Source organism: Coenobita brevimanus, chromosome 1, assembly GCF_032717465.1.
Source record: "Coenobita brevimanus isolate Jiangsu-jjx chromosome 1, ASM3271746v2, whole genome shotgun sequence".
In the NCBI taxonomy this organism is placed as follows: domain Eukaryota; kingdom Metazoa; phylum Arthropoda; class Malacostraca; order Decapoda; family Coenobitidae; genus Coenobita; species Coenobita brevimanus.
Window position 1 is genome coordinate 69,754,298 of NC_136954.1, and position 27,966 is coordinate 69,782,263.

At 41.6% G+C, this 27,966-nt stretch overlaps 2 protein-coding genes across 2 annotated transcripts in view; one reads left to right on the top strand and one right to left on the bottom strand.

Annotated features, from left to right (window-relative positions):
* The first annotated feature begins 971 nt into the window (after nt 1–971).
* LOC145409782 (uncharacterized) lies at nt 972–10,754 on the top strand. The gene is made up of 9 exons (XM_080280121.1): nt 972–1,052; nt 1,907–2,082; nt 2,518–2,746; nt 3,282–3,438; nt 4,128–4,254; nt 4,437–4,667; nt 5,238–5,410; nt 6,799–6,927; nt 10,647–10,754. The coding sequence occupies exons 2-9, from the start codon at nt 1,923–1,925 to the stop codon at nt 10,686–10,688; spliced, it is 1,248 nt and encodes a 415-aa protein (XP_080136247.1). The 5' UTR covers nt 972–1,052; nt 1,907–1,922; the 3' UTR covers nt 10,689–10,754.
* Nucleotides 10,755–18,968: 8,214 nt separating this feature from the next.
* LOC145402883 (uncharacterized) overlaps nt 18,969–27,966 on the bottom strand; it is a 33,051-nt gene continuing 24,053 nt past the window's right edge. Inside the window, exon 16 of the mRNA XM_080274812.1 lies at nt 18,969–24,093. Coding sequence (XP_080130938.1) covers nt 19,210–24,093 — 4,884 coding nt within the window. The 3' untranslated portion in view covers nt 18,969–19,209. The remainder of the gene's footprint in view (nt 24,094–27,966) is intronic.

A 27,966-nucleotide genomic window follows, 5' to 3' on the forward strand; every position in this document is an offset into this window, starting at 1 on the left:
CCCGTCACTTGTTTACATCCCCCTCAACACTCAGTTCGTGCAAAATCATATTCGGATTATGACATCGATATTTCATTTTCCTTCATCTAAGAGTGATAAATGTGTAGATGGCACAAAATAAAAATATTTGTATTACCTGCAATATGTTAAGGAACTTCTGTGTACATTTGTATAATCATGATTAATGCATTGAATTGAAATATTTATTGTTGTAAAAAATTATAATTATGAACTGATGTTTGCCGTCACAGTATATACATAGCATTTATTCTACTCAGTCTTTAGCACAATGGTTTCATAATTTTACATATTAACGAAATTTCAGTAGATTGCAGGTGACATATGTACTCTTCCCGAATACGCATTTTGTCGAAATGCCCCACCCACCTAACAGTACTTACAAATTCTACAATATTCCTGATCTCAACTTCTGGATATTATGAAAATATCTATAGAAACAGGGATTTATCGATCATTTGCTAAATATTACATTATAGGGAAGATACCAAACACAATACAGTAACATGTCTGCATAATGTTGCTCTAGGTTAAGTCAAAACTCTAACAGTAAAGAGAATAAGAATGTATATTTGTAATGTGTTTGTTTGGACGTGGGAAGACATTCGTGGATAATCAGCCTTTATATCGCATTTCTTAGTCTTCTTGGCTCTGGTATTTACTTTTTGGTTAACACAAAGCAATGACAACTCAACAGTGGTTACCGTATAACTGTAACTGGAATATTAGCCTGTCGCTGGTGCCTGTCAAGATGGCTTGGTTAGCCTTTGCAGTGCTTTCAGTACCTTGATTTGAGTATGTTTTAGCGTTTTTATCGTTGCAGCTGGTATTTGTTCTTAATTTTTAGGTTTTTAATGCTTAAAAGGCTTGGCCCTTGAGTATTAGGTCCATTCACCCAAGCGACTGTCTGAAATTTAGTCTCTACTATGGTGATACAAACCGCATTTTACATCCACTAATGCCAGATGATTAATGGTATATTTAGCCCACGAATGGGTGCTTGTCATCTAAGGGTTCAAATATTACCTCAAAAGGTACAGTTACAGTAGTTAATAAGGGTGCGGAACTGCATTCTGATAAGCTTTCAGTAGTTATTTAATTTTTTTTTTTTTACAGCTTTCTAAGTATTCTCAGTGAAAAATATACAGTCATACCACGCACTACAGTTAATTTGTTGAAAAACCAGTCTGTCCTTTCACACAAACAGTGAATCATTTTTTCTTGGATTCCTCAGACTGTCAGACAGTATATGGGGGAAAAGTTTGATAATATTTATCATAAGTCACAAGTGCAGTTCAGGTATTCTGAAGCATTTGTTATTTATAACATAGGGTTGCCATACGTATAACATAGGAGTGCCATACGTATCAGCAATTGGTGAAATATGAGTGCAGTGCATTTCAAAATGCTTTCATTGTAGTTATGGCTTCTGTATTATATACCAGTGAGTCTAGTTTAGTCATGTGAGTCGTAGATCTTATGAACTAAAACATTGCAGGGTATAGTTAAACAGTATGGTACTAATGCAGAAAAAAATGTATATGAAAGCACAAAATATAAACAGGGTAGCTTAGAACATAGACTTTTGTCTGTTTGTATATCTTTTACCAGATGCCGTAATCCTGTAAGGGGTGGCCACAAACAAATTGCCTAATCATTTTGTCCTCTGTCATTTGGCTACCCTCCCTCCAACCCTCACCCCCTCTCTCATATATCTCATCCTTGGTCTCCCCCTCCTCCTCACCCCCTACAGTTCACACACATACAGTCATCAAGTCAGTCTCTCATATTCCATTCTCTCCACATGGCCATACCATCTCAAAGTATTTCTCATAACACATTCAGTCACATCCACACCAATATGGACTTCCTGTAATAATTTTTGCAGAGCATTCAAGAGTACAATGGTGAAGTTTGCAGAGGCCGAGAAGCGTGGGCGTGGTGGTGAGGGCAGTGACCGGCGCTACCCGCCAGTGGTGATGGTGGAGCGCGCCAAGATGAGCCGGGCCATGTGGGAGTCACTCAAAGCACACATCATACGCGACCGCAAACGCAAGAAGGAAGGTTCGTGCTGGAATACACTGAGTGTAGTATAGTGTAGTAGTAGTAGCACTGGTAGTAGTAGTAGTAGTAGTAGCAGTAGTATCCCTAATTTCATCTGAACTGTGAACCCAGTGGACTGCAGGATGAAGTCTCCCTCCTCCAGCAGTGCACCATCCTCCATTGTATAAACAGTACAGTAATACAGTATAGTCTGCATTTCACATGGGGTGAGATGGGCCTCAAATTAACTGTTTGAAATTGAATGCTGTACTGTAGATGTGAAAGGACCAGCATGCTTGTGCACTGATGTGGTTGGACCCCACTTGGATATTGATGTTAATGATGATGATAATGATAATGATAATGACAGTGATAATTTTGTGGTGATGATAATAATGATAATGAAAATGATAACAATGATAGCTTCCCTCCTTCATAGCATGTATCAATCCCCAGAGCAAGAGGCAGATGCAGAAGAGGAACGTCTGCGCAAGGAGCGAGAGAACCGCAAGAAGCAGCACGCCATGACCCTGGAGGAGACCCGGGAGAAGCTGTCCCAGATGGAGCAGGAGCTGAGCGACCTGAAAAGCCAGAAGCACCAGCTCTTCCAGGAACTAAAGGTGGTGTTGAATGAGGACGCCACCAGGAAACGAGCACAGCAGCAGCAGAACTACCTGAAGGAGAGGTGAGGGTGAATGACTTGTTGCTGAGGTCCAAGGCTCATCAGAACATAACCCTGGTGGACTGAAGGCTGAGGTTGCCCTCCTCCTGTATTCCACCACTCTCCTTTTGGGGGGATGGGGAGAGAGCTGAGGGACACTTGTGCAGCCTAAGGGAAAGGTAAGGTGGATGGTTGTGTTGTTTTTCAGGTGAGACTGGATGACTATGTTGCTGTTGAGGTGAGATTGGATGTCTGTGTTGCTGAGGTGATATTGGATGACGTGTTACTCTTGGGTGACATTGGGGGTTGGGGTGGAGTTGAGGAACAACTTAGTAAGCAGTAGAGCCACCAAGCTATAACAACACCACTGTGTGAAGGTCTCCACTCTGGATGGGTGAAGAAGGAAGGAAACAGGTGGAGAAAACTAAGATGGAGACAGAAGGGAACAGGCAGAGAATAGTTTGCCCTAAATGAAATCATATGTAGATAGTAAGAATAAACTCAAGAGACATCTTCTGAATGAAAGAGTTACCGGTGTGTCCCATTTTCCTTTCCGAAGTGAGATGATCGCCCATTCATACCCTCATGGCACCATCCCACTTGGAGGCCACCCACAAATGTTGTTTCCTTCGAACCTGGTGCCTGGCCGTGGTTCTCTGCCCATCCATGGTTACAAGGTGCCCACTGCTGCCCAGCCACAAGCTCTTATGCCTTCTGTAAGTACATAAAGCACAGGTACCGTAATGTTATGCTTGCCAACTACAGGTCTTGTGTTTTTGTTACAGATTTATTACACATTGCCTATTTCTCTTCTGATAGTGGTTTCCAGCAATTCTTGGGAGGTAATGAGTTGGTTTTGGCACTTGGTTCCATTCCACAGAAAACAGCTGGCCAACCTCAGGAGGGGGATTCCATAAGAGGAAGCATGGCATCATTTGATTTATTGAGTGATTGGTTAAAGTGATTGAAAGTGTTAAATGTGTTGAGATGGTATGGCCATGTGGCGAGGTTGGAGAATGAGAGACTGACTATAAGAGTGTATGTATGTGAGTGAGGTGTAGGGGGAAAGGAGGAGGGGGAGACTAAGGCTGAGATGGAGGGATGGAGTGGAGAGATATATAACATTGGGGTGTTATTTGGAGGGAGGGCAAGCAATTTGTGGACTCCCGGCCATTGATTCCTTCTTTCTTGCATTAAAAAATAAAGAAATTGCGGAGGATAGGGCAGTGTGAAATGATTTGCTTGTGGTCATCCCTTATGGGATTAAGGCAGCTAGCAGTAGATGGATATAGAAATACAGACGAGTAATTGTTCCCTTCCTCACCCTGCTCTAGGGTGGGATAGGAGGTCTGGTTGATGATGATGATGATGGTAATGTAATTGTTTTGTATCTTCCCGGTGATAGGGTTCGCTCAAGAGGCCTCGCACTCCGTCCCCGCCTCCCCAGCCCGGCTACCAACAGATACCCTACAACTTCAAGAATCTACCCAGCCACCCTCCACCCACCGTCCCCGTCACCGTACCTACCACAAGTAACCCTGCCAGTTTGTTGGTTTATAATTTTGGTGTGTGTGTCCACAACCCACATTACAGAGTGTTGGCAGGGGTGATACATAAAGGTCAGGCATGTTTGATGGATAGATACAGTAGATAGATAGATAGATAGACTGATAAATATTACTTGCCTAACATTTGTGTTACACGTTACCCACAGAAGGCGGTAGTGGTGGTGGAGTATACGTGACAGGTCAGACTCCCTCTTACTACCACGGGTCCTCCCAGGCCCATGGCAGCTCCACACAATACCAGGCCAGCTCCCAGGGTGTGGCCTATCTCCCACCAGCTGCACCCACCCACACCAACCCACCCGCACCCACACAGCCTCCACAGCCACCCACGCGTGATGATAAACACCACCAGCCTGTGTATCTGCAGAGCAGTAGAGGTACGCACTTTATATCTTTATCACATTAAATCATTTTTTTTTTCATAATAGTCATACCATTTCCTGACTAGGAGAGACATTTAGAACTGTAGGAGCTGTTTATAAGTTTCATGTACCCTTTCACTGCTAGCAGGCTCTCTTGAAGTCGAATAAAATCGACTGACAGTTGCAAGAGTAAAATTTAAATGATATTTGGTACTTGGGCTAAAAGGGTTAATCTTGTGTTAAATCAGAGGACAGCAACTAAGAAAATGGATAAAGTTTTTGGAATGTTAAGTGAATGGGAGTGTGGCCCATTTCACTGAGGAGACTTTAGATTAGTTTCTCTTTCAGTTTTTTCATGCTCTCTCAACCCTACCCCACCCCTTCCTAAGATGGGAAAAAAAGAGATCTGAATGATGATGATGATGATGATGACCCGTGCTTTAAGATGGGTGTAATTTTTTTGCTGCCACACATCTATCAGCACTGTCATTTGCCATCACCTCTTCTGGGATTAAGGCATCAGGCTATCGATAACTAATAGACCTGTACTGTATGTTACTTTAAGGCTTTTATGTATGTCTGCAGCCACACATGTATCGGCACTGCACCCACCCCTGGAGCACCACAAGACCAAGGCAGTGGGCAGCAGCTTTCACCCAGCAGGCGAGGGAGCACAGGAGAAGTATTTCCAGGCTGGGGTTCGCAGCCATCTCGCTCTCCATCCTGGTGTCCTTCCTGTTCAGCAGCCTCATCCAGGGGTACATTCTTTTTTTCTTTTTTTTACTAGTGTTCTTGCATTTCTAAATGTTCTACAGGTTGTCCTCATTATAAGTATTTTTTTTTTAAAGATATTTGTGCTATTAATCCTCAGTATGTTGATCAGTTAAGTCCAATGATGTGTTTTCTGTTGTGTAGGCTATTTAGCTATCTGCATTTTTTTTTTTTTTTAACATCTTAGGATAGACCTTTTTTTTTTGAGGGGTTAGATATCACCATAATCAACCCTTTCAGCAGATCCTTCCTAAGTTGAATTAATAACTTCCGGTGTTAGCAAGAATAAATGCGCAAACATCATTGGATTGAAGAGGTAAAGCATTTTCGTACCTATGAAGTTGATGTGTCAGCTTCCTGTCATTATTAGTAGCAACTGTACGTAAAAGTCTGTGATGTATTAGACCCCATCCCTTGCTTACAGTGAGGACCGGCCGACATTTATTTGTAACCCTTGTCATTTTTACGTGATTCTATCCTTAACTTTCGGTCTTTTCATCCATACCTTGTAGAGAATTTTTACATATTCTCAGTGGTTATTTTAATGACCTTTTTTCAATGATGCCTTGTACTAGACATTTTCTTATGTAAGGGTGATTCAGATTCAGGTTAGACAAGGAAATACTGTATTATGCCATTATATAGGAGGGAATACTTTAGGTAGTAGATGGATAGCTACCATCAACCCTGGGAGGTACTGCCTTGAGAGTGAAATGTGACTACAAGCTTGATATCTAGCTATGCAGTCATCACTCTTAGACAGGAAACATTCAGCTGCAAATATAGTCACTCAGTAATTTGTCTTAGTGTCTGTACGTAAAATCCGAGTCCAGGCTGATACTCTCACGTTGTTACAGAACTTTACACATCTCAAATTTCTTCCCAACAGCCTCCAGCACTGTTAGAAAGTAATTAGCTGGTTTTGACACTTGGTTTAACTTCCAGTCCACGGAAAGCATCAACTGTGCCATGGCCAACCCCAGTGTGGGGATTCCTGAAGAGGAAATGTGGCATCATTTTCATGTATGTATGGGTTACTCTCATCTTAAATGTCAGGACTAAATTGCCTAGCCCCGGGCTTCTATGCTTCTCATGGGGCAACGTAGGATTGGATGATGGATGGATGTATGTACAGGGGAATACTTACAGCAGATGTTCATTATAGCTGCTGCCAACAGCAGTGTACTTGTGCAGATGTTCCTCCCAGTGACAGAACACATTCCTTGGCATTGCCACAATGATACAGTACATGTATTTCCTAATGTAACCTGACTTTTGAATGAAACTCTACATTCAGTGGATATTCCAGCGATCCCCTTTCTGTCCTCATTCTGTTTTCTCTTTCCTTCCACACCTGCTCTATTTCTGTGGTCAGGGTGGCAAGGGCGGTAGCATAACCTCGGGCTTCCCTGTGCGCACCGCCCCGCCACCCTCCGGCCAGCCGCCCCCACACACCCCCGCCAGTTCAGCCAGCCACGTGAGTAAGCCAGACGCCAAGCCCAGGGTTAGTGTCATCTATGTGTTTTTTTTTCCTTCTGTTTGCATTTTTTCTTTCCTTTTCTTTTTTCTTTAGGGTTGGACTGCCATTTTTTTCTTGTGTTTGCATTTTTAAAAACTTGATATCTTGGACTGTCTTTTTCTTCTCGTGTTTGTTTGTTTGTTTTTTACTTTTTCCCTGTAGGGTTGAGCTGCCTTTTTTTTTTGTTATATTTGCCTTTTTCTTTTATGACTAGGCTGCTATTTTCTTGTGTTTGTTTTGTTTCTTTTGGTTTGGAGTACTGCCTTCTTCTCCTTATGTTTTGGGTTGCTTGTCCTGAGGGCAGGGCTTCTCTCATGCCCCAACAGCCATGCACGCCACAGTTTATTTTTCTTGTTGCCGACGCTGATGCCGAAGCCATCTCTGGATGCTTGTATAGTGTGTTTGTTTTAACCTGACAAAGATCCCTGGTGCCATTCAGCATAGTTGTTACCCAGGTACAGTCAGTGTGGAGGGTTGATTTGGCTAGTAACCAAGGAGACTCATTCATACCTTATGCAACTCTTTAAATTGTGAGAGTAAACCAGTTCTGTCAGACTAAAACAAGCTAACAGTAGTTTTTGTTGGTAGATGCCTTGAAGTGATTAGTGATTAAACAATTCTGTTCCATATTTCCTGCATGAGTATAGAAGCTTCAGTACATGTTATCTATCTATCAACTGCTAAATTCCTTAATCCCATAAGGGGTGGCCACAAACAAGTCACCTCCATGTCACCCTGTCCCATGCCATTTTGTTGCCCTCCCTCCAGCTGACACCCCTATCTCTCCTATACCTCTCCACTCCATCCCTCCTTCTCATCTTGTAATTATGACTGCATGCATATCTCGGCCATATTGCGTGCTTCAGAAACTTAATGATTTAGATAAGCACTGAACTGTAAGTTACTGCTTTAGAGGTGTACTGAAATGCTTGATTAATACATACTTCTAATTGTAGCACAGGTAATATTGTACTGTTGTACAGTCAGGAACAAAAGTTGGCCTAATATTTCAACTGATTAGATGATGATAATGATGATGATTCACTTTTGTCTGGTGGTTAATATTCCAAATCTGAGAGAGGCTTTTTATATTTCTCTGATGATTCTCTTTGATATGATGTGTTAGGGAGGAAAGCAAAGGATGTGCTTTAACTGTGAACTTGATGCAGTGAAATAGTAGAGCAGACTTATGTCCCAGTCTGTCTGCTAATAATTAATCGGCTCCTGATATTACACAATACAATATTATAGTTTGTAATTCATTTTATTCCTGAGAAGCTGTGCTAATAAAAACCTTGATTAATGAATTATGCTTTGTGTACTGAACTTGACTCTCGAGCAGTGTCCCAGCAAAACGAATTATCGGGTTGTAGAATGAACAAACTACAGAGTGACATTATTGTGGCAAAAGAATGAAGGGTGCTGTTGTTGTTGTCACTCTACCGCAGTCTGTGTGGCCAAGCAGACCCATCACTCACAAGCAAGCAGCATCTCCCCTTTATCAAAACAGGGTCCTTTCATGTGGCGGGTTGCAGGGAAAACAAAGGAGACATAGCCCTTAAGAGGATGAGCTGTGTGTAGGAGATATGTATGAGTAGTAGTCTCAGCCTGAACTTTGACTAATTGGGTGAAAAATGTAAATGTTGGAAAATACTTGCTAACTTGGTATGGAACACGACGTGGAGTCCTCATTCACTTGTGCCAGATTGTGTTTTAGTGCAAGTAAAATTTTCACAAGAATTTGCATTTCCTTGCAGTCGTTTACTTGTGCCAAATTGTGTTTTAGTACAAGTAAAATTTTCACAAGAATTTGCATTTCCACGCAAGCCGTGGCTCAGTGTGTTAGAACGCTCCGCTCTGACCGAAGGGTCGGAGGATCGAATCTACCCAAGGGTCATTGGTAGACATCAAGAAGGGCATCCGGTCATAAAATGCTACACACTCCAATCCAAAAATCCTCCACCCAGAGGCAACGCCTTAGCCCTTCGGGGATACATCGCGTTAAAAAAAACAAAAAAACAAGATTTATATTACTAGTCAAGTATTGAATATAGACCTGTGTTGTTAATGTGCAACTTAATGAAGTAATAAACCTTGAAACAACCTCACAATATTAGAAAACTAACATAAAGTTTTCCTAAACTTCCTCATTACTGCATTTTAAAACCAACCAATTAAAACGAATGATTGTTTGAATAAATATCGACTGCTGAATATTGTTTGTTAGGCTGAAAATAGTGGATATAATTGGATACATTAGCATGGTTTAAAATCCACAAATTACTGTTTGTACCGTATAATAAAATTTCTGATACACCTGCCAGTTAAATGAGTGTGCTATACCAATGTTAAAAAATGTTGTACTGAATAATATTGTCTATCAGTAGCAAAAAAGAAATAAAAAATTGTGTATACTCTTTTTACTCGAACATGGCTTAAAACTGTATTCTTATCTTGAAAGCTGTATTGTATTGTATTAACATGAGTATAATGCTAGTCACAAAGAAGTGCCATGGGAAAGGATGCAGCACTCTTGGATTGTCTTTTTCTTTCACTGACTTACATAAAAAGAGCTGCAAAGGGACAAAAATTTTGGCCAAGTTAAGGTGAAAAGAGTATAGTGAAGTGGCTAACTTGCATGGCCTAAAATGCTGACCCACAGAAGCTTAAGAGAACACACACTGAAAGAATTATATTGCATAGTGAATGTTGTTAAGTTGTGGAGAATGAGAGACAGAACACACATTGAAAAACAGAACCCACATTGAAAGAATTATACTGCATACCATAGTGCAAAATCTTCACCAAGTTAGGGTAAATAGAGTGTTGGAGAGTGAGGTGGAAAGGGAGAGTGGCAGAGAAGACTGAGAATGAAGTGAAGTAATAGGGTGGAGAGGTATATGAATGAGGGTGGTGGGGTGGAGGGATGGCAGCCTGATGGCAGAGGACAAGGTGACATGAAAGCAATTGTTTAAATCCAACTGTTCCAGGATTAAGCCTTCCAGCAGACAAACAGACAGACATACACAGGCAGATATTGTTGATACAGATAACAGGTAGGTACTGGTAAGCAGATATAGGGAGATAAGTAGATGGGCAGATAGGTAGGTAAGGAGGTATATTATAGATAGACAATAAATTTCAGCCCAGGATGGACCCTGGGAGACCTAAACAGCAACCACATTAGGCCAAAGCCATCACTCTCACACAGCAACATTCCCTGTCTGCTTATAATTCTTCCATTTGAACTGTGGCATCAGGGGGTCATCTACTTGTCTCTGGAGTGGCCTGGGAGATTTTCATAGCAATTCTTCCTTAGTGATTTATTCTGCAAATTACACCTTAATATCCTTTGGAAACTGAGTTGCTATTAAAATAATGCAAGTAGCATACAAGATTGGTAAAGTGTAAACTCCGTTGATATTAACCAACAGAGTGCACAGTGACCAGCCGTAGGAGTCTCCCCAGTGCGAGGCTTTGAAGTGTAGGTGTGTTTGGTGTAAACTGAGTTCCAACACACATTCCCCCATAAAAACAGCTGGAGTCAACTTGGGTTAAAACGATATAAAAAGCATGAAAGGGAATGTTAAAAATCTAATGTCCAGAGAAATTGCTAAGGAAGAGATACTACAAAGCCTCCAGTGCCACTTACGTTATTGCCCTAAATCATACCGTCTCTCTCTCTCTCTCTCTCCCTCCCACAGTCATACAGCACCCAGCCAAACTACTCCCGTACATACTACTGAGCTGGATGCTGCATAGGTGTGGACAAGCATTTGGAATGCAAGCACCTTCCAGGAGAAAGCAGAGAAACTGGTGGATGAACAGACGGAAACAGCCGTTGAAGATTCCTTGTTAATTACTTCAGCCTAGGGACATTTTCTTTCATTGTGTTTTGGCCAATATCAGACCATGTAAAATTTCCAGGAGAGTATAAATACTGCATGGTTAATATTCAGTGGTATTCAGTGTCTGCAGTGTAATATATTTCTGGTTTATGTTTACTTATCATTGGATCTTTAGTACCTTACTGAATTTTAGTCCCATGAATATGAGAAGCACCATTTAAGCACAAAATTATAAGAATTATAAAAAAAAAAAAAAAAAGGGATGGCTCATAAGCAGAGGGTTGACGGAGTTAGTTTCCTAGCATCTCAAGTACTGAATGTGAGACACCTAAGTTGAACAGAATTATTTGACAGTCTCTAGGAAAAGGTTAAGAAATTTAGAGGTGAGAAGAGTGGGAGTGGGATGTATAATAGAGATGATCAGAGAAGCAAGACTAATATGGTATGGCTACATGGTCAAGAAAAAAAGATGACCCAGTCAAAACTTCATGGGGAGAACTTGCGAGAAGAAAATCTTGAGTAGGGGAGAGATGGAGTGGAGATAGATGTTAGGGTACTTAGCCTGAGTGAGGAGCCACAATGGCTTAGTGTGTAGTGTTGTCTCATGATGTCTGTGTTACACTTCTAGAGTTGAAACCTGAGTCATGGCAGACCGTTGACGTGGATGTTGGTAGAATACCCTTTCATATACTTGTGAATGTTTTGCTCCCTGTCTGTTTTACCAATGCCATATACAGTCTGGAACACACACAAACATTGCCATTAGGCCCATTATGACACTTCACCTTGGACATGCATCAGTCTTCCTACAGACACCCATTCCCCATTCATGCCTGCTAATCGGAGGAAATGGTTAATTCTTGCCATCACGGCCTTTAGGAAGAAGGTCTGATCCTGCAGCGGATCTAGGATGAACTGATACAGACATAAAGAACTGAATGAACAAAATGCTCTGGATAGAGACTGTTGGAGATAACACAAAAGAGTGGCAGACCCCCAAGTAAATGGGAGAAACAAAGAATAAGAAGAGGCTGAAAGACATGCTTTAAGGAGTTAAATACATGAGACAGCAGTCATTAACCTCTACTGCTTACAACTTTTGCTCTTTGAATCTGGGTGATGTCTCTTATAGTTGGTACCAGGCAGTTTTATTCAACTTGGGAAAGGCCTCGTTATTGAAGGGGTTAATTAATGCCGTATCCAAGCCCTCCAGTTTCAAGAATCAGACTAATGCTGAATAAAATCAGAAGTGGGGGTGCTCACTACTCACTTGATATAGTGCTGCTTTGGATGTCTGTCCTTTCCTCTCTTTCTTCCATCCTCTTCTGTCTTTCTTTCCTTCATTCATTCTTCTTCCTTCTGCCTATGGGTGGCTTTACACTCCCTCTTCTGTCTTTCCTCTTCCTTCTGCCTGTGGGTGACTCTGCACAGAGTAACAATCCAAATGGTTTCCTTTACACCAGGAAACTATTTACTACGCTGAGTGGTAACCATTTAACCAAATTATGGCGCTTGGTGGTTTAGTGGGTCATTAAGGTGCTCCAATTGGATTGAGTCAGTGCAGGTTTATATCTAAGGGATGGTTGGGGTTTATTGCTCATGTAATGCCATTCAGGAATGAGTGAGTCTGGTCACTCATCTTAAACGTGAAGACCAACATGCTTAGCCCCAGGCTCCTATGGTCCTCATGGGACAACACAAGATCGGATAATGGATGGATGGATGGATAGCACCAGTACAAGAGACTTCCTCAGTTTCAGTGGCTAATTGGTGTCTCGGACAACTCAAGGACCACCCTTTCCAGTGGAGGATTAATTAACATTAAAAGTGCCTGGCTGAGGTGGCTGGTTTCCTACAACCCATTGGGTTCACATCCATATGAGTCAGGGGTTGCAACATCAATAACAACAAACTGTCTGAGAGAATACTGTTTGTTTAGTACATTATTTGATGACCACAATATATTTTTCAAGTAGAGTACGAGCTTATGAGTACCCAATATTTCAACTGTTACAATCTTGAAATTATTCACTGCAGTACAGTATTAGATGTTAGTCAGTAATTCTGAGTGTAGGTGAAAGGTGTTTTATTATGTAACTGCTTTGCGTGAGGTTTGGCTACATTGCAACAGGTGAGCTTAGAAATTAATAGACAACTGGTATGTTTTATAGGCCTATTGAGGCATAATGCAGGGGGTGTATATAATGGGATCATACAGCTTATACGCAGTGGGAGGTGGGTGGTCAAGTACAAATAAGTTATATGGTATTAATTTGTGTCATTGTCGAGTGTTGTGGTGTTGGCAGGTACAGCTTGAGGAACTAAGCAGTATAATTATATAGTCCCCCCCCTCCCTGCATTCATGGCTGCCACAGTAAAATTTGTACAGTCAATCAAAAAGGTACCAGTATCTGAAACTTTCCTTCTTTAAATTTTGAAACAGCAGAATGAAAATAATCTCCAATGACTCTTGATAATTTATGTCTGCTGTTTTGTCAATACTGCATGAAGAAGGAACAGTGTAAAACTTATGACATACTTTGTCCATGGAGAAATAACTGCTTTAGGAAAAAATGTGAACAGCAACAACATTCACTGTGAATCCGTTGACCACATGCTTGATGATACCTTTTGACTGAGGGTACAAATGTAAAGTACGAAGCCTGAGAACCATTTTGTGGTAGTTTTTGTATACTGAAACTTTATTTGTGTCATAAATTTTTAAGATGAGGAATCTTAATGCACTCACTGTGATGATGATATACTGGTGAAACTGGGAAAACGCAATCAGTTTCCCACTCTGCAAAAATTTAAATACTTTACTGGTAATGGTTATTTTGGCAAGTCAAGTTGCACAAATATTAAATAAATAAATTACTGCACCTCGTTGCAGTTTGACAGTACTGTAATATGTACAGTTACGACTTGGTAATCATTAATGCCTGCCATCATTACAAATGTGAATGTAGGTATGTAAGCTAATGAACTGGACCAAGTTTTAAAATAAAGTTACAGTTCACTTTGTGGTATTATTACAAAGCCTTATGTAATGACGAGAATGGGAAATGTTGTTCAGGACTTAGACTCAGGCAAACAGGGGTATATAAACTAAACATTTATAGGGTATATCCTCTGGCCAGAGCATCTGCCCAGCAACTCTTGCCAGTTCTGGTTCACGACTGTGTGAGCTAGAGTTTATGGCAACAAAAACTACAAAATAATAATAATAATACGATCATGATCATCATCATCATCATCCTGCCTCTTTTTCCCATCTGCAGGTGAGGTGAGGTACAATAAAGAAAGTCAGGAAAAAAGGAAGAATATGGCACAGGAATAACTACCTGTAACCAACAGCATACCCAATGCAATACATCACACAGCCACTCATTCACCATTAATTTATAACACCATAATTGCCTCACAGCACTGCACTGACAACAAATATGAAAATGCTGTCTGTTGATTTACTTAAGGAATCATTATAGAAACGTGATATACACACAATATTCCTGATTTATGTTACATTTATTGATACAGATAAACAGGAAATACTGTATGATGTATAACCTAACCAAAAAATTGCACAGACAGTATTTACACCGCATAACAGCAGACAGTTTATAACTAAGAAACAGCACTATATCAATACATGGAAAACAGACAATTTAAAAAATGTGAGTTGTACTGTACACTGATCCTGAAGCACAATGTTCCTTGTGCAACAGGTACAGTTCATGTAAAAGACAAACCCTAAGAAAAACACCACCATCGTTATGACAGGAAAGGGGAAGGGGGGGAGGAAGAAACACAAATTAAGGTAAAAGTATTTGAACCTTGGAAAAGGAACAAGTTTGCAGATTTCCCTCTTTTTTGTTTTCTTTTTTCACTACTTACTGTTTTTGGTGCACTTCCAACATAGATTATGATGTCCTAGATAAAGTTAATTTACTGTAAGAAGATTTTTTTTTTTTTTTTTTTTTTTAACCACACAGCTTCCCTCAAACTTCAAACCCTCTTCTTCAAAGCTGGGTTTGGCATGGATGTTTCCTTTTAATCAGGGGCCACATGCATAAACTATTAAAAACTTAAGTATTGTATAAAACTGCTTGTTTCACTTATACAATTACTACACATTTTGCAACAAAACTAAAACAAATATTACAGCAAAAAAACAAAAACAGAAGAATCAGAAATATTAATGTTGGCTCTTATGGAGACTTGTTTATCCTGTACACTGGTTAGGATTCTTTAAAAATATGACCCCCTGAAGTTTAGCCTGTTGGGTAGGATAAGTGGTGATGAAAACCTATTACAATCACCTTGTTTTCACCTGACAGACATCCCTAACCCCTTCCAGCGCAGATGATGGTCAGATATAGTTAGACTGGAGGCTGGATTTGACACGGAGACACTTTCATACCTCAATAATTAACATTCATTCATCACCTCATCCAATGTTGCCCCATGAGAAGCATACAAGCCCAGGGCTAGGCAAGTTGGTCCTGACATTTAAGATGACAATGACCAGCCTCCCTCATCCCTGAGTGGCATTACATGAGCAATAAACCCCAACCACCCCTTGGATATAAACCTACACTGGCTCTATCCAATTGGAGTGTCCTAATTGCCCACTAAACCACCAGGTGGTATAATTTGGTTATATGGTTACCACCCAGCATAGTAAATGGTTTCCTGGTGTACAGGGAACCATTTGCCATGTCACTCAGTGTTGAGTCACCCATAGACAGAAGGAAGAGGAATGAATGAAGGGAAAAAAGGACAAGAGGAAGGAAGGAAAGAATGAAGAAAAGAAGGACAAGAGGAAAAAAGGAAGGAAGAGAGGAAAGAAGGAAGAAAGAGAGGAAAGAAGGAAGAAAGAGAGGAAAGGGCAGGCACCCAGGAGCGCACTACATCGAGTGAAAGGATGGTGAGCACTCTCACCTACCACAAAGAACATTAATTGAAATCTTATGCAACCACAGCTTAGTATTCAATTTGAGTGTAGCCCAGGTCCTTCAGACAAAAGTATATTGACAATAATGCACCCACTTATGAATCTACTGTATTAAACAGATAACAATACAAGCCACCCAAAAAAAGTAGAAAAATCATCAATTACCATGTAGCTAAACTATAGTAATAGGCCTTTCTTTTAATCTGAAGTTTATCATGGTGGGCAGGGGAAGAAATGATCAAGACCTGTTAGTGCACTGATCTGTGAACCTGATTAACTGATGAATATGATAAAATCCCCCCCCCCCCCAAAAAAAAAAAAAGTTCCTTATCTGAGAGAAGCTTGATATGCTTCTCTGTCCACAGATGATTCTCTCTGGTATGATGCATCACGAAGTATGAAGTAGATGCAGTGGAACAGAAGGCAAACTTTTGTCCCTGGCTGTATGGGAAATCTTGTGTGTATGATCCAGAATACTTCAACAGGGTTCATATTAACACATATAAACATTCATTAAACTAATATAAATATTCAAACAATAATTATTAAAATATCAATACTGCATACCATGCATATTAAAAATGTCAGAGTCAATATAAAATTACATCTATCATCCAATCCCTAAAATAAGCGTAGAGGCCTAGGGCTGGGCTACTCGGTCCAGATATTTAAGATAAGAGTGACCAGCTGCTTGCCCCTTTGTGGCATCATGTAGGCAACAAACCTCAGCCACCCCTTGAAATTAAATCCTTAAGGGTTACATCCAGTTGGAGCGCCTTAACCCTCTGAATCTAGGTAACGTCTTTTTCTAGTTTACTCTTTCTGTTCCCAGATGATTTTATTCAACATCAGAAAGGTCTGTCATACGGAAGTGCCATAATTGGGATGTATCTAATCCGCCAGTTCAAAAAGTCTACCCTTAGCTGAACAAAATCATCAGGATATGGCAAGAATAAAGTGAAAAAGACATCCAAAAGTTGAATGGGTTAACTCACTAACCCACCTTGCATCTACAAACCACATGAGGGCAATGAGGCTAGTGCACTACGTTAATGCACAGCATGGAGGCCCACCCTTGATCTCCCTGCATACACCAGACAACTGTCTCATAAAGAGGAAAGTACTTTGATGAAGATTATTACTATTATTATTATTATTATTTATTTTATTTTATTTTTTTTCAGATGAACAGTGGAAGAAAAAAACAAGCAAAATAAAAAAAAAATCCATACACCAGATTACAGGTGTCCTCTGTTCATGAAACATTTGTAACAGTTGGACAGAGACTATAGAAGCAGCATATAGCACAAAAACCATCTCGTGAGCCTTGCAATAACACCTGTTTTTTTCCATACACTCACTAAAAATTTATTCAGCATCCCTGGGGGTGATGAGCTTTGAAATGAGTCACAGAAGTGAAACCATATTCATCTGGCAGTGTTGGTACTTTGGAATCCGTAGTCCATGCATTGTATTTTATCAAACCATAAGCAACGTTGGGTCTGGTTAGTACTTGGATGGGTGACCGCCTGGGAACACCAGATGCTGTTGGCATCCCTACGTGTCAAGTGGGGTTGGTGGAGGATTAGTGCCCCTCCCTGTAAAACAATTAACTCTAAGCCCTTGGCCACCCCATTTGGGATACATGGCGTCTGGCAATGGATGGATGGATGGATGAGGATCCCAAATAATTTTCTGGGGGGTGTACATAAAACAACTCAATCTCATTACCTTAAAAAAAAAAAAATTACATTCTACTTTACTTTTGGCATTTCCTGATGATTTTAAACAGCTTAGGGAAGATCTCTCACACTGCAGGAGTTAACATAGGCTGTATATAACCTATCTAGTTTGAACAGTCTCTCCTAAGCTGAATACAGTTGTCTAAGGCACCAAAAAATAAACTTTACAGAAAACACTAAGCTAAACTGATTAAAACTGAGAGTAAAACAATAAATCATCATCACCATCATCTAATCCTGTGTTTCCCCATGAGAAGCGTAGCAGCCTGGGGCTAGGCAAGCTGGCCCTGACATTTAAGATGAAAGTGACCAGCCTCACTCATCCCTGAGAGGCATTACGTGAGCAATAAACCCCAACCATTCCTTCGATATAAACCTGTACAGGCTAAATCCGATTGGCGCGCTTTAATTACCCACTAAACCACCAGGTGCCATAATTTGGTTATACAGTTACCACCCAGCGTAGTAAATGTTTTCCTGGTGTACGGGAAACCATTTGGCTTGTCACTCAGTGTAGAGTCACCCATAAGCAGAAGGAAGAGGAAAGAATGAAGGAAAAAAAGAAGAGGGGAGTGTGGTCACATGTAAGCATTAGGAGGAGGAAAGAATGAAGGAAAGAAAGACAGTAGAAGACAGAAGGAAGGAAGGAGGAGAGGAAAGGGTAGTCATCTGAGAGCAGCACTACATCAAGTGAGTGGATGGTGAGCACCCCCACCTACCAATAAAATAAATATAAACATTAGTCCAGTACTGTAATACCTATTAGTTCAAAGCTCAAGTTCCATCTATAAAACTAGCAAAAATCTACCTACCTATATGTCTACAACCAGACTCTTAATGGTGGCCATGAACTAATTGCCTCCATGTCACCCTGCCCTCTACCTGCAGGCTGCCCTCCCTCCAACTGCACCATCATTCAAATACAGATCATAAACTGTACTCTAATTTATATACCATAAAAATTACTTAGTACAATTAGTAAACATGGAACTCTACACCTCTGTCAACAAGCTGCCTTTCCTCCAACCACACCAGCATCACTCATATACTGTACTCTCATTTATACACCATACAAATTACTTTAGTACAGTTAGTAAACATGGAACTATACAGTAAAATCAAGAGTTCATAATTTACACATTCACAAAGACTAAAACAATCTTATAAACACTCATTCAAGCTAATTACAACTACTGGGATTGAGGAAAATTGTACTCAGTTTAGTGTGGGGGGAAAAAAGGGAGTAATGACTGTATGCTTAAAATCCAAATTGCAATGGGAAAGATGAGGCCAGAAATTTTGATGAAAGTTCTGAAGCCCCCAAATTTAGACAGATTCTGAAGCCCTCAAAGTTAGATGAAGTTTCTGAAGCCCTCGAATTTAGATTAAGTTTCTGAAGTACTCAAATTTTGATGTATTTGAAGCTCTCAGATTCAGATGACATTTATGAAACCCTCAAATTTACAGGATGTGCTGTACTCCCAAATTTAGATGCAAGTTTCTGAAGTAACAGATGATAATAAAACACATCTGGCATCTCTATAGTAGTTAGCAGTTGCTGCCCATCTGCAGCTCATCATCTTCCTCTGGAGGAACAAGGAAGGAGTTATGGGACATCTGTATACACTAATCAGTCTGTGGAATCACCTGGTATTATCAGTGCCACCACATTAACGGGTCCCTCTCCAGCACCAACACTCATTTACTTTACACCAGCACCCTACTGACACATGGATAACCTACGAGGGGACCTGTGTGCACGTTCTGGCCTTTCTCTGCTCCCTGATCTCTCTCTTGTTCCATCTCCCTTCTTTGGCGTCTTTGCACCTTCTTCACTGCTGCTTCCATCCTTGCTTTTCTTACTTCCACTACCTTCATCTCCCTCCTCAGTCTTCCTCTTGCCATGCTTGGTGTCTCCAGCATCACTTGAATGTTTGCCTGGTTTTTGTTCACCTGATTCACCAGAGCTGCTGCCTTTCTTTTCATCTCTGGATTCGTCCTTCTGCCGTTTCTCTACATGAGTTTTCCAGCTCTCGTCATCTCTTGCTGATCTTCTCCGTGACTTTATCTTCTCATCTGCTGATTCCTCCTTCTTTGGAGATTCAGTCGCAGAGGAAGAGGAATTTAAGAAAGAGGAGAAGGAAGAGGAGGAAGATGATGAATTAGAATCTGCCCCACCGAGTTCCCCATCTGTGGATTTTCGGCGTAGTTTTGACATGTATTCCTCGGACTCTGGTCGACTTCTCTTGCTTGTTCTCAGCTCTTCTTCCCTCTTTTCTCCACCTTTGTCCTTTTCTCTTCTTCCCCCATGCCGTGATATTTTACCGACATCTCTTTTCTGTGAATCATCTGTTGTTGGATTATCTTTATCATCCCTTGATTCTCTGCCTCTTCTTGAGATGGCTCGTGAATCAGCACAAAGTTCACTAGGTTTCAGTATCCCATCATCATCTTTGGTCTGATCACTTTGTTTGTCTTCACTCCCCTTTTCTGTTTTCAACCGCTTGGTGGATCTCGTAACAATATCTTTCTCCTGTTTTATTCTTGGGAAGGTTTCTTGGGATTTGTCACTGGTTCGCTTGTGTCCTGTATTCTGCTTTTTCTCTTTTTCTTCAGCTTTCTTCGTATTCTGTTGCTTTGAGTCATTCTCACAAGTCTCCTCAACAGTGATCTTATTCATTTCCTCCTCCCTTGTCTTCGAGTCCTTTCGTTTATCTTTTGGAGACTCTGTCCCAGGGCGATCGGCTTTCTCCCGCTTTTCATCAGCTTTCAGATCCTGATCATCCCTGGATCTTCTCACACTCTGTCTCCTCTCTGGCCTTCTGGTTCCTGTTTCTTTTTCTGCCTTATTCTCATAATTGTCTGCCCTGTGAACCTCTACTGATGTTATTATCACATTCCTCTGACTGACTGTTTGGCTGTCTGACTGCTGCTGGCCCACTGCTTTCTTATCTCCTGTCTTTCTCTTCCCAGTATAATCTGATGTCTCTCCATCCACCTCCTTGCACTTTGCATTTTGATCATCATGTGTAGAATCTGAGCCCTTTGATGAGTTTGTAGAGGAAGATACTACAAAGGCTTTCTTACCGTTGGCTTGTCCTGCTGCTGAAGATGTTGATTGTTGCTGCTGCTGCTGTGATAGGACATTTTTTATCGATTTTTGTTCATTAGTACTTTCCTTACAAGTGACTGGAAGCTTTGTTGAAGTACTGGTGATGTTTAGTGGTGCTTTGATTTGAGAGGATTCAGATTCTTTTGATATATCTGATGGGGAGTTCTTGTCCTTCTGGATACTATCCTTATTTCCCACCTCTGTTCGGCATTCAGCCTTGGATTTGATATCTCTCTGTACTCCCTCTTTACTTCCCAGGTCTTTCTGACTACTATCCTTCCTTCCTGCATCCTTCTGAGTGCCATCTTTTGTTCCTGAATCTCTCTTGCACATCTCACCACTGCCAGAATCCCTTCTTACCATTTCTTTGCCACGTACATCCTGCTTAGGTTTCACAGCTTTCTGACTTGGCTCATTTGTTTTGCCATCCTTCTGGTTTGTGTTCTTACTTACATTTCCTGAGCTTTTAAGGTCTGTATCTTTATTGGTATGTTCTTTAGCTTTTGTTCCTCTTGCTCCAGTATCAAGTTCTTTTCTTCCTACAGCCTTCTGTTCTGGCTTCTTGTCTATTGCATCCTTCTGACTATCCTTGTTATCAGAACTTTGCTTGGCAGTTTCCTTTGTTCCCGAATCCTTTTGGTCAGCTTGTTTTGGCACAGTGTTCTGTAGAGGTTCCTTCCCTCCTACTTCTTTCACTGTACCTACATTTATCCCTCCATCTTTCTTTGTTCCTGCATCCTTGAAGCTATCGTCTTTCTCTACCACTACCTTCAGCTCTGTCTCTTTGCACTGAAAGACTGAAGATTTTTTGTCCTCAGTTTTTTCAAGAGATTGAGACTTCTTGTCTCCCAGATGACTAGATGATGATTCAGTCTTTTTAAACACTTGTTCTTGCTCCTTGGTCTTCACACTCCCATTGTCTTGTGATGGGGTGGAAAAATTTTTGAAGCCAGGTGCTGTTGCACCCTTTTGTTTCTCTTGGTGTGCAGGTGAGGAGAATTTCTTGGTTGTCTGTGCAGGATTCACAGTCTTCTTGATATTCGGTTCTGGTGGTGGTGGTGTGGCTTTTATTAGATCGGTTTCGGGTGATGATTTTGCTCCTATTACAGATTTTGTTGCAGTGGTTTTTGTTGATGATGCGGTTATGGTTACTCTCAGTGATTCTGGTGTTGTTGCAACATTCTTCCTGGACATCTGCTGTGAAACTATGTTCTTCTTCCATGATGTCTGACTGGGGGATGGAGCCTGAGGAGACGATCCTTTCTTCCCAGTCTCTTCAACCCCTGGGCTGACTCTGGATGGCTTCTGTGAGAGGCATGATAATGAAGGCTGATCTTTTGTTTTTTCAGATGTTCCTGGTATCGTTTCTTTCTTTCCTCTCTCTGTAGGGTATGCTTTCTTGCCTGTCTGATCTCCACATGAGGTTTTCTTGCTGGACTCAGAGCTGGTGGCTGGTTTGTCTGTCTGTCCTACAATTGGCGTCTTTTTCATATCAGATGTAGAGAGGGTTTGACTCGACAATTCTGCTCTAACTGTGGTTTTCTTATCAGTATCAGCTGGCTGTGGCTTCTTGCTAGCTTGTTCTACATCCACTGTACTACTCCTCTTGTCAGTGAGTGAGTGCTTTTTGCTTTCTTGTTCTGTGGATGACATTATTTCTTTCTTAACAACTTCCACTGGCATCACCCACTTACCTGTCTGATCTGGAGTTGATGGTGCAAATTTCTTACTATCTGTAGGTACTGGCAGCATATTAACTACTTCTGTTGCTGCGGTGCTTTTCTTAACAGTTTCTGGAGACTGAGGAAGTTTTCTGTCAGACTGTTCCATGGATGATGCTGGCAATTTCTTGATACCTGTAGCTGCACCAATTTTGCTGGCATTTTCCATCACTTTCCTGTTGCCCTGTTTGCCTCTGGTCCCTGGTTCTCCATCTGTGTTAACTGGGCGGCCCTTCCTCCTCATGGATACCCTAATACCTGGACTTGAACTCTGCTTTTGTGGTCCTGAGTTTTGCTTCTGAGGGGAATTGTCTGGTGAATCATTATCCTGAAGTTTACTTTTGATAAGCTTGCTTTCATTTTCCTTTACCTCTACTTTTACTTCTTTTTTCACTGTCCCTATCTTTTCTTGCATGTCATGGGCATCACTTTGGGTTGATGATATTTTCTCAGTATTTTGTTCAGCTTCTTTAACCACATTCCCACTGGATTCTGGTACTGCTTCCTTCTTGATCATAATCTTTATACCATTCTGTTTCTCTGCCTTCCCTTCACTGCCTTGTTCTACATCATTCCCCAGTTGAGTCTTTGATGGATCCCTGGCAGGGGCTAAGAAGGATGCAGGGGTTGATGAGGAAGCAGAAGCACATGCGGTGTCAGGGGCGGATGAAGATGCAGGGACAGGGGAGGATGCAGGAGAGGGGACAGGAGATGCTGAAGCCTCTGAATCTGAAGGGTTTGGAGCAGACGGGTCCGGTGGAGGGGGTGGAGCACGAGTGAGAATGTCTTCTGGACCCATAGTGTAGCCATGAGTCACACCCCAAACTCTGATGGCCGCCAGGGGGATGCGGTTACAGGGATGAATGGCAAGTCTGGTGAGAAAGGGGAGACAGGTCAGAGCTGGAAGACAGGTTGGGGCTAGGCGGTGACACCCTCGTAGGTCAAGTGAGGCCAACGAGTGACTGACCACACTGGATGGGTGGGCCAGAAGAGCCACACCAGCCTCTGTTACTCTCTGGCACTCACTGAGGTCAAGGGTGGTCAGAAACGGAAGGCAGCGAACTATGGCTCGAACTCCCTCGTCCCCGACCTGCGTGCCAGCCAGGTGCAGCCGCGTCAGGTGTCGTAGTCGGGTGGTGGTGTCGCGGTGGCCAGGCCGGTGGGTACGGGGGGCAGCCAGCAGGACAGTCAGCGTGTTGTCAGTCACACCTTCACAGTGGGATATGTCCAGCAGGGTGAGGGTGGGGCAGTAGGGTGAGGACAGGCAGGCCAGCAGAGGCCATGACTGACCCACCAACCGCAGCTGACGCAACTGTGGCAGGCGGGCCAGGAGCCAGGCCAGCTGGTCGGGAGTCACCTCAGCCCAGCTCAGGTCTAAGCTGGCTGGCTGACGGCGCACGATTCCTTGAAGGTGATAGCGTCCTATGGTGTCGTGGGCCAGGTTGATAGAGGTCCAGAGAGAGGGCGATATGGCCCACTGCGCCCATGTCCGGCACACTCTCATAACCACACCAAGGTCCCCAACACTTAGGTGACGGAACACCGGCAGCATAACTGACCGGTTCATGGTCGGCGGCAGTGGCTCCCGGGCAGCTGGGCGGCTCTCACCATCACTTCCACTCTCCTCCTCCTCCTCCTCCTCCTCCTCATCCTCATCCGGGGGTGGTGGTGGGGGACGCACCACCCACATGGGCCGCACCAGAGGCATAGACACTCTCGCCTGCAGCTCCTCCCATGTTGGCATGTGAGGAGGCCCTGCTGTCACACCACCCTGCAAGGGAAAAATGCCATTGCAACCCCATATATTGAAGGATTTATCACCTCTAAAGTACTTCAAGTACCAACATTCTTCCCCATACATACAAAGCATCCTGGATTAAGGTTTCTGGTTATGGGTAGATATAAATAGGAAAGGATGGTGATCACTCAGCAACAGAGATCAACTTAAATACTTGCATGATAACTCTTCAGCCACTGGATATGCCCACTGACCAAGCTGTCAGTACTTTGCCTACTACTTTATTCTACTGTGTCTACTTCACATTTGGAACATATCCATCATATTCCTTCCCGATGAATTATATAAAAAAAAATTACATATGGCCAGGGAACACGCCAAACATTTCTCAGCTTAGGAATAATAACCATCAGACGAAAGTGAGAGGCAGAAGAGATGAATAATCAAGCAATCTTTTGTCTTCTACTGTACACCCCAAAACCCAACACGCATCACTTAACACTAAGGCGTTGTGAATTGCTCTTTATGATCTCAAAACTGAGACACTACAGTACAAGTCCTCTCATTTGGCATCTTCGGGACCAAGCAGGTGCCAAAAGAGCAGAAACTGCCAAATGACCGGGAAAACCTGCCAAAAAGTTCCCAGCAATCATGGTGTCACCCTAATGTATTTAATGATATAATACACATGAACTTACCTCAACTTAGGTGTATTTACATGTGCACACTGTAAAATAGCACAGCAAAAGTTTCCAAACTTTTGAAAGGTCCCCCGCACAAAGCCAAACATTCACGAGTCATGACAGCTGACGGCGCATGCAGTGTTGGCGAACAGAAATCTTCAGAAGCACTAAGCTCAACTTTAAAATTTGTTAAGCTATAAGTGAACTGTTCAGACTTTTGCGCTAAATTGGACTTCAAAACGTGCTAGATATAGAAGAAAATTAATATTTACTGGTCCTAAATCATTATGAAAAGCACTGAATTATTATGAATAATGCTAGATCTAGTGCCAACAGCGCCAAATTGGCAACTATGGGTGCACGAATACCAGCGGTGATCCGGCGACCCTGTCGCAGGTGCCGATTGGCTCAGCATGTGTGCCGGAAGAACAGAAAACTTTCGTAATTAGACTAATGTATTTATGAAAATCATCGAAAGACCGAAGTACCGTAACACCAGATACTGAATGAGAGGACTTTTACTGTACTACAGTCTTTTTAATCCTGAGCTGTTTCCATCTATAAGCTGTCTTGCAGTGATTTGATGAATAACTGCTATTTCAATCTCAGGTATAATATAGGACTGGCAAAACTATGTTCAGTCAGACCATAAGGTTATAAAATAAAACTGGTTAGATTGTTGTATTATCATATATATGCAAACAGGACAAGGTTCAGAGGCTGAAAACATCAAATTACTGCAAAAGTTCTAAAAGATGAACGTATCACTATCACCCTGAACTTATTTTTGCCAGAACACATCACAGACTTTGAAATGATGATTAAATATGGTGGGTTTATATGCAGCATGTTTTGTGAGGCCGATTTATAGTTTAGCTTGGGTTACTTTTTACTGCATCATATCAGTTTACCAAATGTCATCTCACCGTCCTAACATATCCTACCTCATTTCCAACCCTCACAACACAGACATCCTTCAACATAACCTCAACAAGAAATACGTGGGAACGCCTGGCGTAGGTGGATGCTCTCCTGCAGTCCACTGGGTTGATGTCCTGAATAATCTAGGGTTGCAACTATGACAACTACTATTACTGCTACCACTACTACTACAATCAGTATATCATATTAAGTAAGGCCCAAAGGAGTCAACTAGGTGAATAAGAATCCATGGTCAGAGACTGGTTAATAAACTGAAGTACTATTTATGTTTTGTTTAGGCTGCAGTACACTACACAACCAACTGAATCAACAACAGCAACAACAATCAACTTATACAGTATTCATTACCAGTGCTGGGGTTCATGTAAACACTGTAGACATCCAGATTTTCTTTTAGTCCTGTGTTTCTTAGATGATCACTGACATCACCCTGTTAAATGATAATGCTCATACTGAGGTTGACTGTGATACACCTGTTGCCTTGAATGTACTGAAAACAAGATCAAGTGCCAATACCAAGACATGTAATAAATCTGTAACAGTGCACGAGTCTTTGCTTGAACGCTGATTCTATTCAACTGTGACTGAGTTTCTTGCCTATGATGTGCTGCTTCTTACCAAGCTTGTAGCCACACTTCACTCCATTCCAGCAGCTACCAAATACATATATAATCAGTATCTACCTTCCCCTTCTTCAGTACATTAAAACTAATTTAATGCTGTGGCCATACTAAATCAAACTACTGGTCATGGTTTAAGTATCCCACTCATATTACCTGGCCACTATTGTTGCTGTTGTTGCTGCAACTGCTTTGCTCCTCCATCACAAAACACAGGATACAGGTGACCAACTTAGGCTCAGTTAGGGAAGTAAACTTGCTTTCTAAAATAACTAGGTTATTATTAAGTAGTAACAATTATTGTTTAAAAACAGCTATCAACTTTCATAAAAAAGTAAGAATTATTACTGTAATTTATGAAACATTGCTCATAGTTTTATTCATTTTTTTTTTTTCTTTTTAAGCATGATTTGACTTTCTTGTAAAGCTTCACTGCCGATCATTATTAGAGCAAATATCACCATTTCATTGTGTTCTACAGCTGCAAATAGACATCCCCATTACATTATTCAGTGCTACTTGCTGACTGGCAGTACATTATATCCTGGGCTGCACTCTCAAAAAAAAAAATCTATCTTGTCTTGGTTCTGTCAGACCTTCATTCAGTTGCAGTCCACCTTACGGTATTGTCTTCTAATTCTCAAGCATCAACATTTCCCTTCCACAAAGGACAGATCAAAGATGCTCTCCACTAAGCCTAGTAACCTCTTTCTCATTATGCAAGGTACCTGATCATTGTCTCAAGCAATTTAACTACAGCCTTGTTCCCCTAGTCTATTCTGGTTTCCCAATACGCCAGGGAAAGGTTGAAGCAACTTTCTATTTCTCTTACTTCCCTTCCTTTCAGTTCTAATCAACCAGTCTCTGAATTTACTCCAATCTGGCCACATCCAGCCTCACACACACAAAGCTTTCAATCCCCCCACCCCACTCCCCTATCATCCACTCAATAAACTGCAAATCTACTTCTCAATCCACTCACAACTATCACCCTTTCTCTATCAACAAACTTCACATTCAGGCTCTATTCACCCTGTCGTGTAACTTCCACACAAACATTTACACTTATAGCTAAAGCTGCGTCCTTTAGCTACTACATATGGACTGCGTGTACTTTACTGTCACTGTACTGATACTTTTATACTTCACATTTTGCAATTATTTATGTTACACACACATCTGCTATATCATTTCAGATTACATTAAATGGGCAGTTAGAAATGGTTGGCTAGCCGTGAAAGTTAAAATATCAGCAATCAGTAATGGGTAAGCATAAGCATGGCACACTGTAGTTTGGCCTGGCTTGTGTTAATAGTCAAAACACAACTCCAACCATTAGAACCAAATGTACAGTCTCTCTCAGTTCTGCATTTACAGGCAGGTTTTAAACTTCAAGCAGCTGCATTAAATTTGGAAGGTTTGTTAACTCTGATTACAGTTGTATAGATTACATCAACACCCAAACAATGTCCATTCAGCCACGGCTCCACTACATTAGTCAAAACTTGGAGTCTGCCTGTAGATGTGGAAATGGGGGAGACTGTGCTTCTCGCCAACTAATAGTCAATCAAGTAAACGGTTGGCTCTTGGCAGAGCAGAACACTTTACACCACTAACATGATATACAAAGTGCATGGCAGATTAACCACTTCAGCCCATTT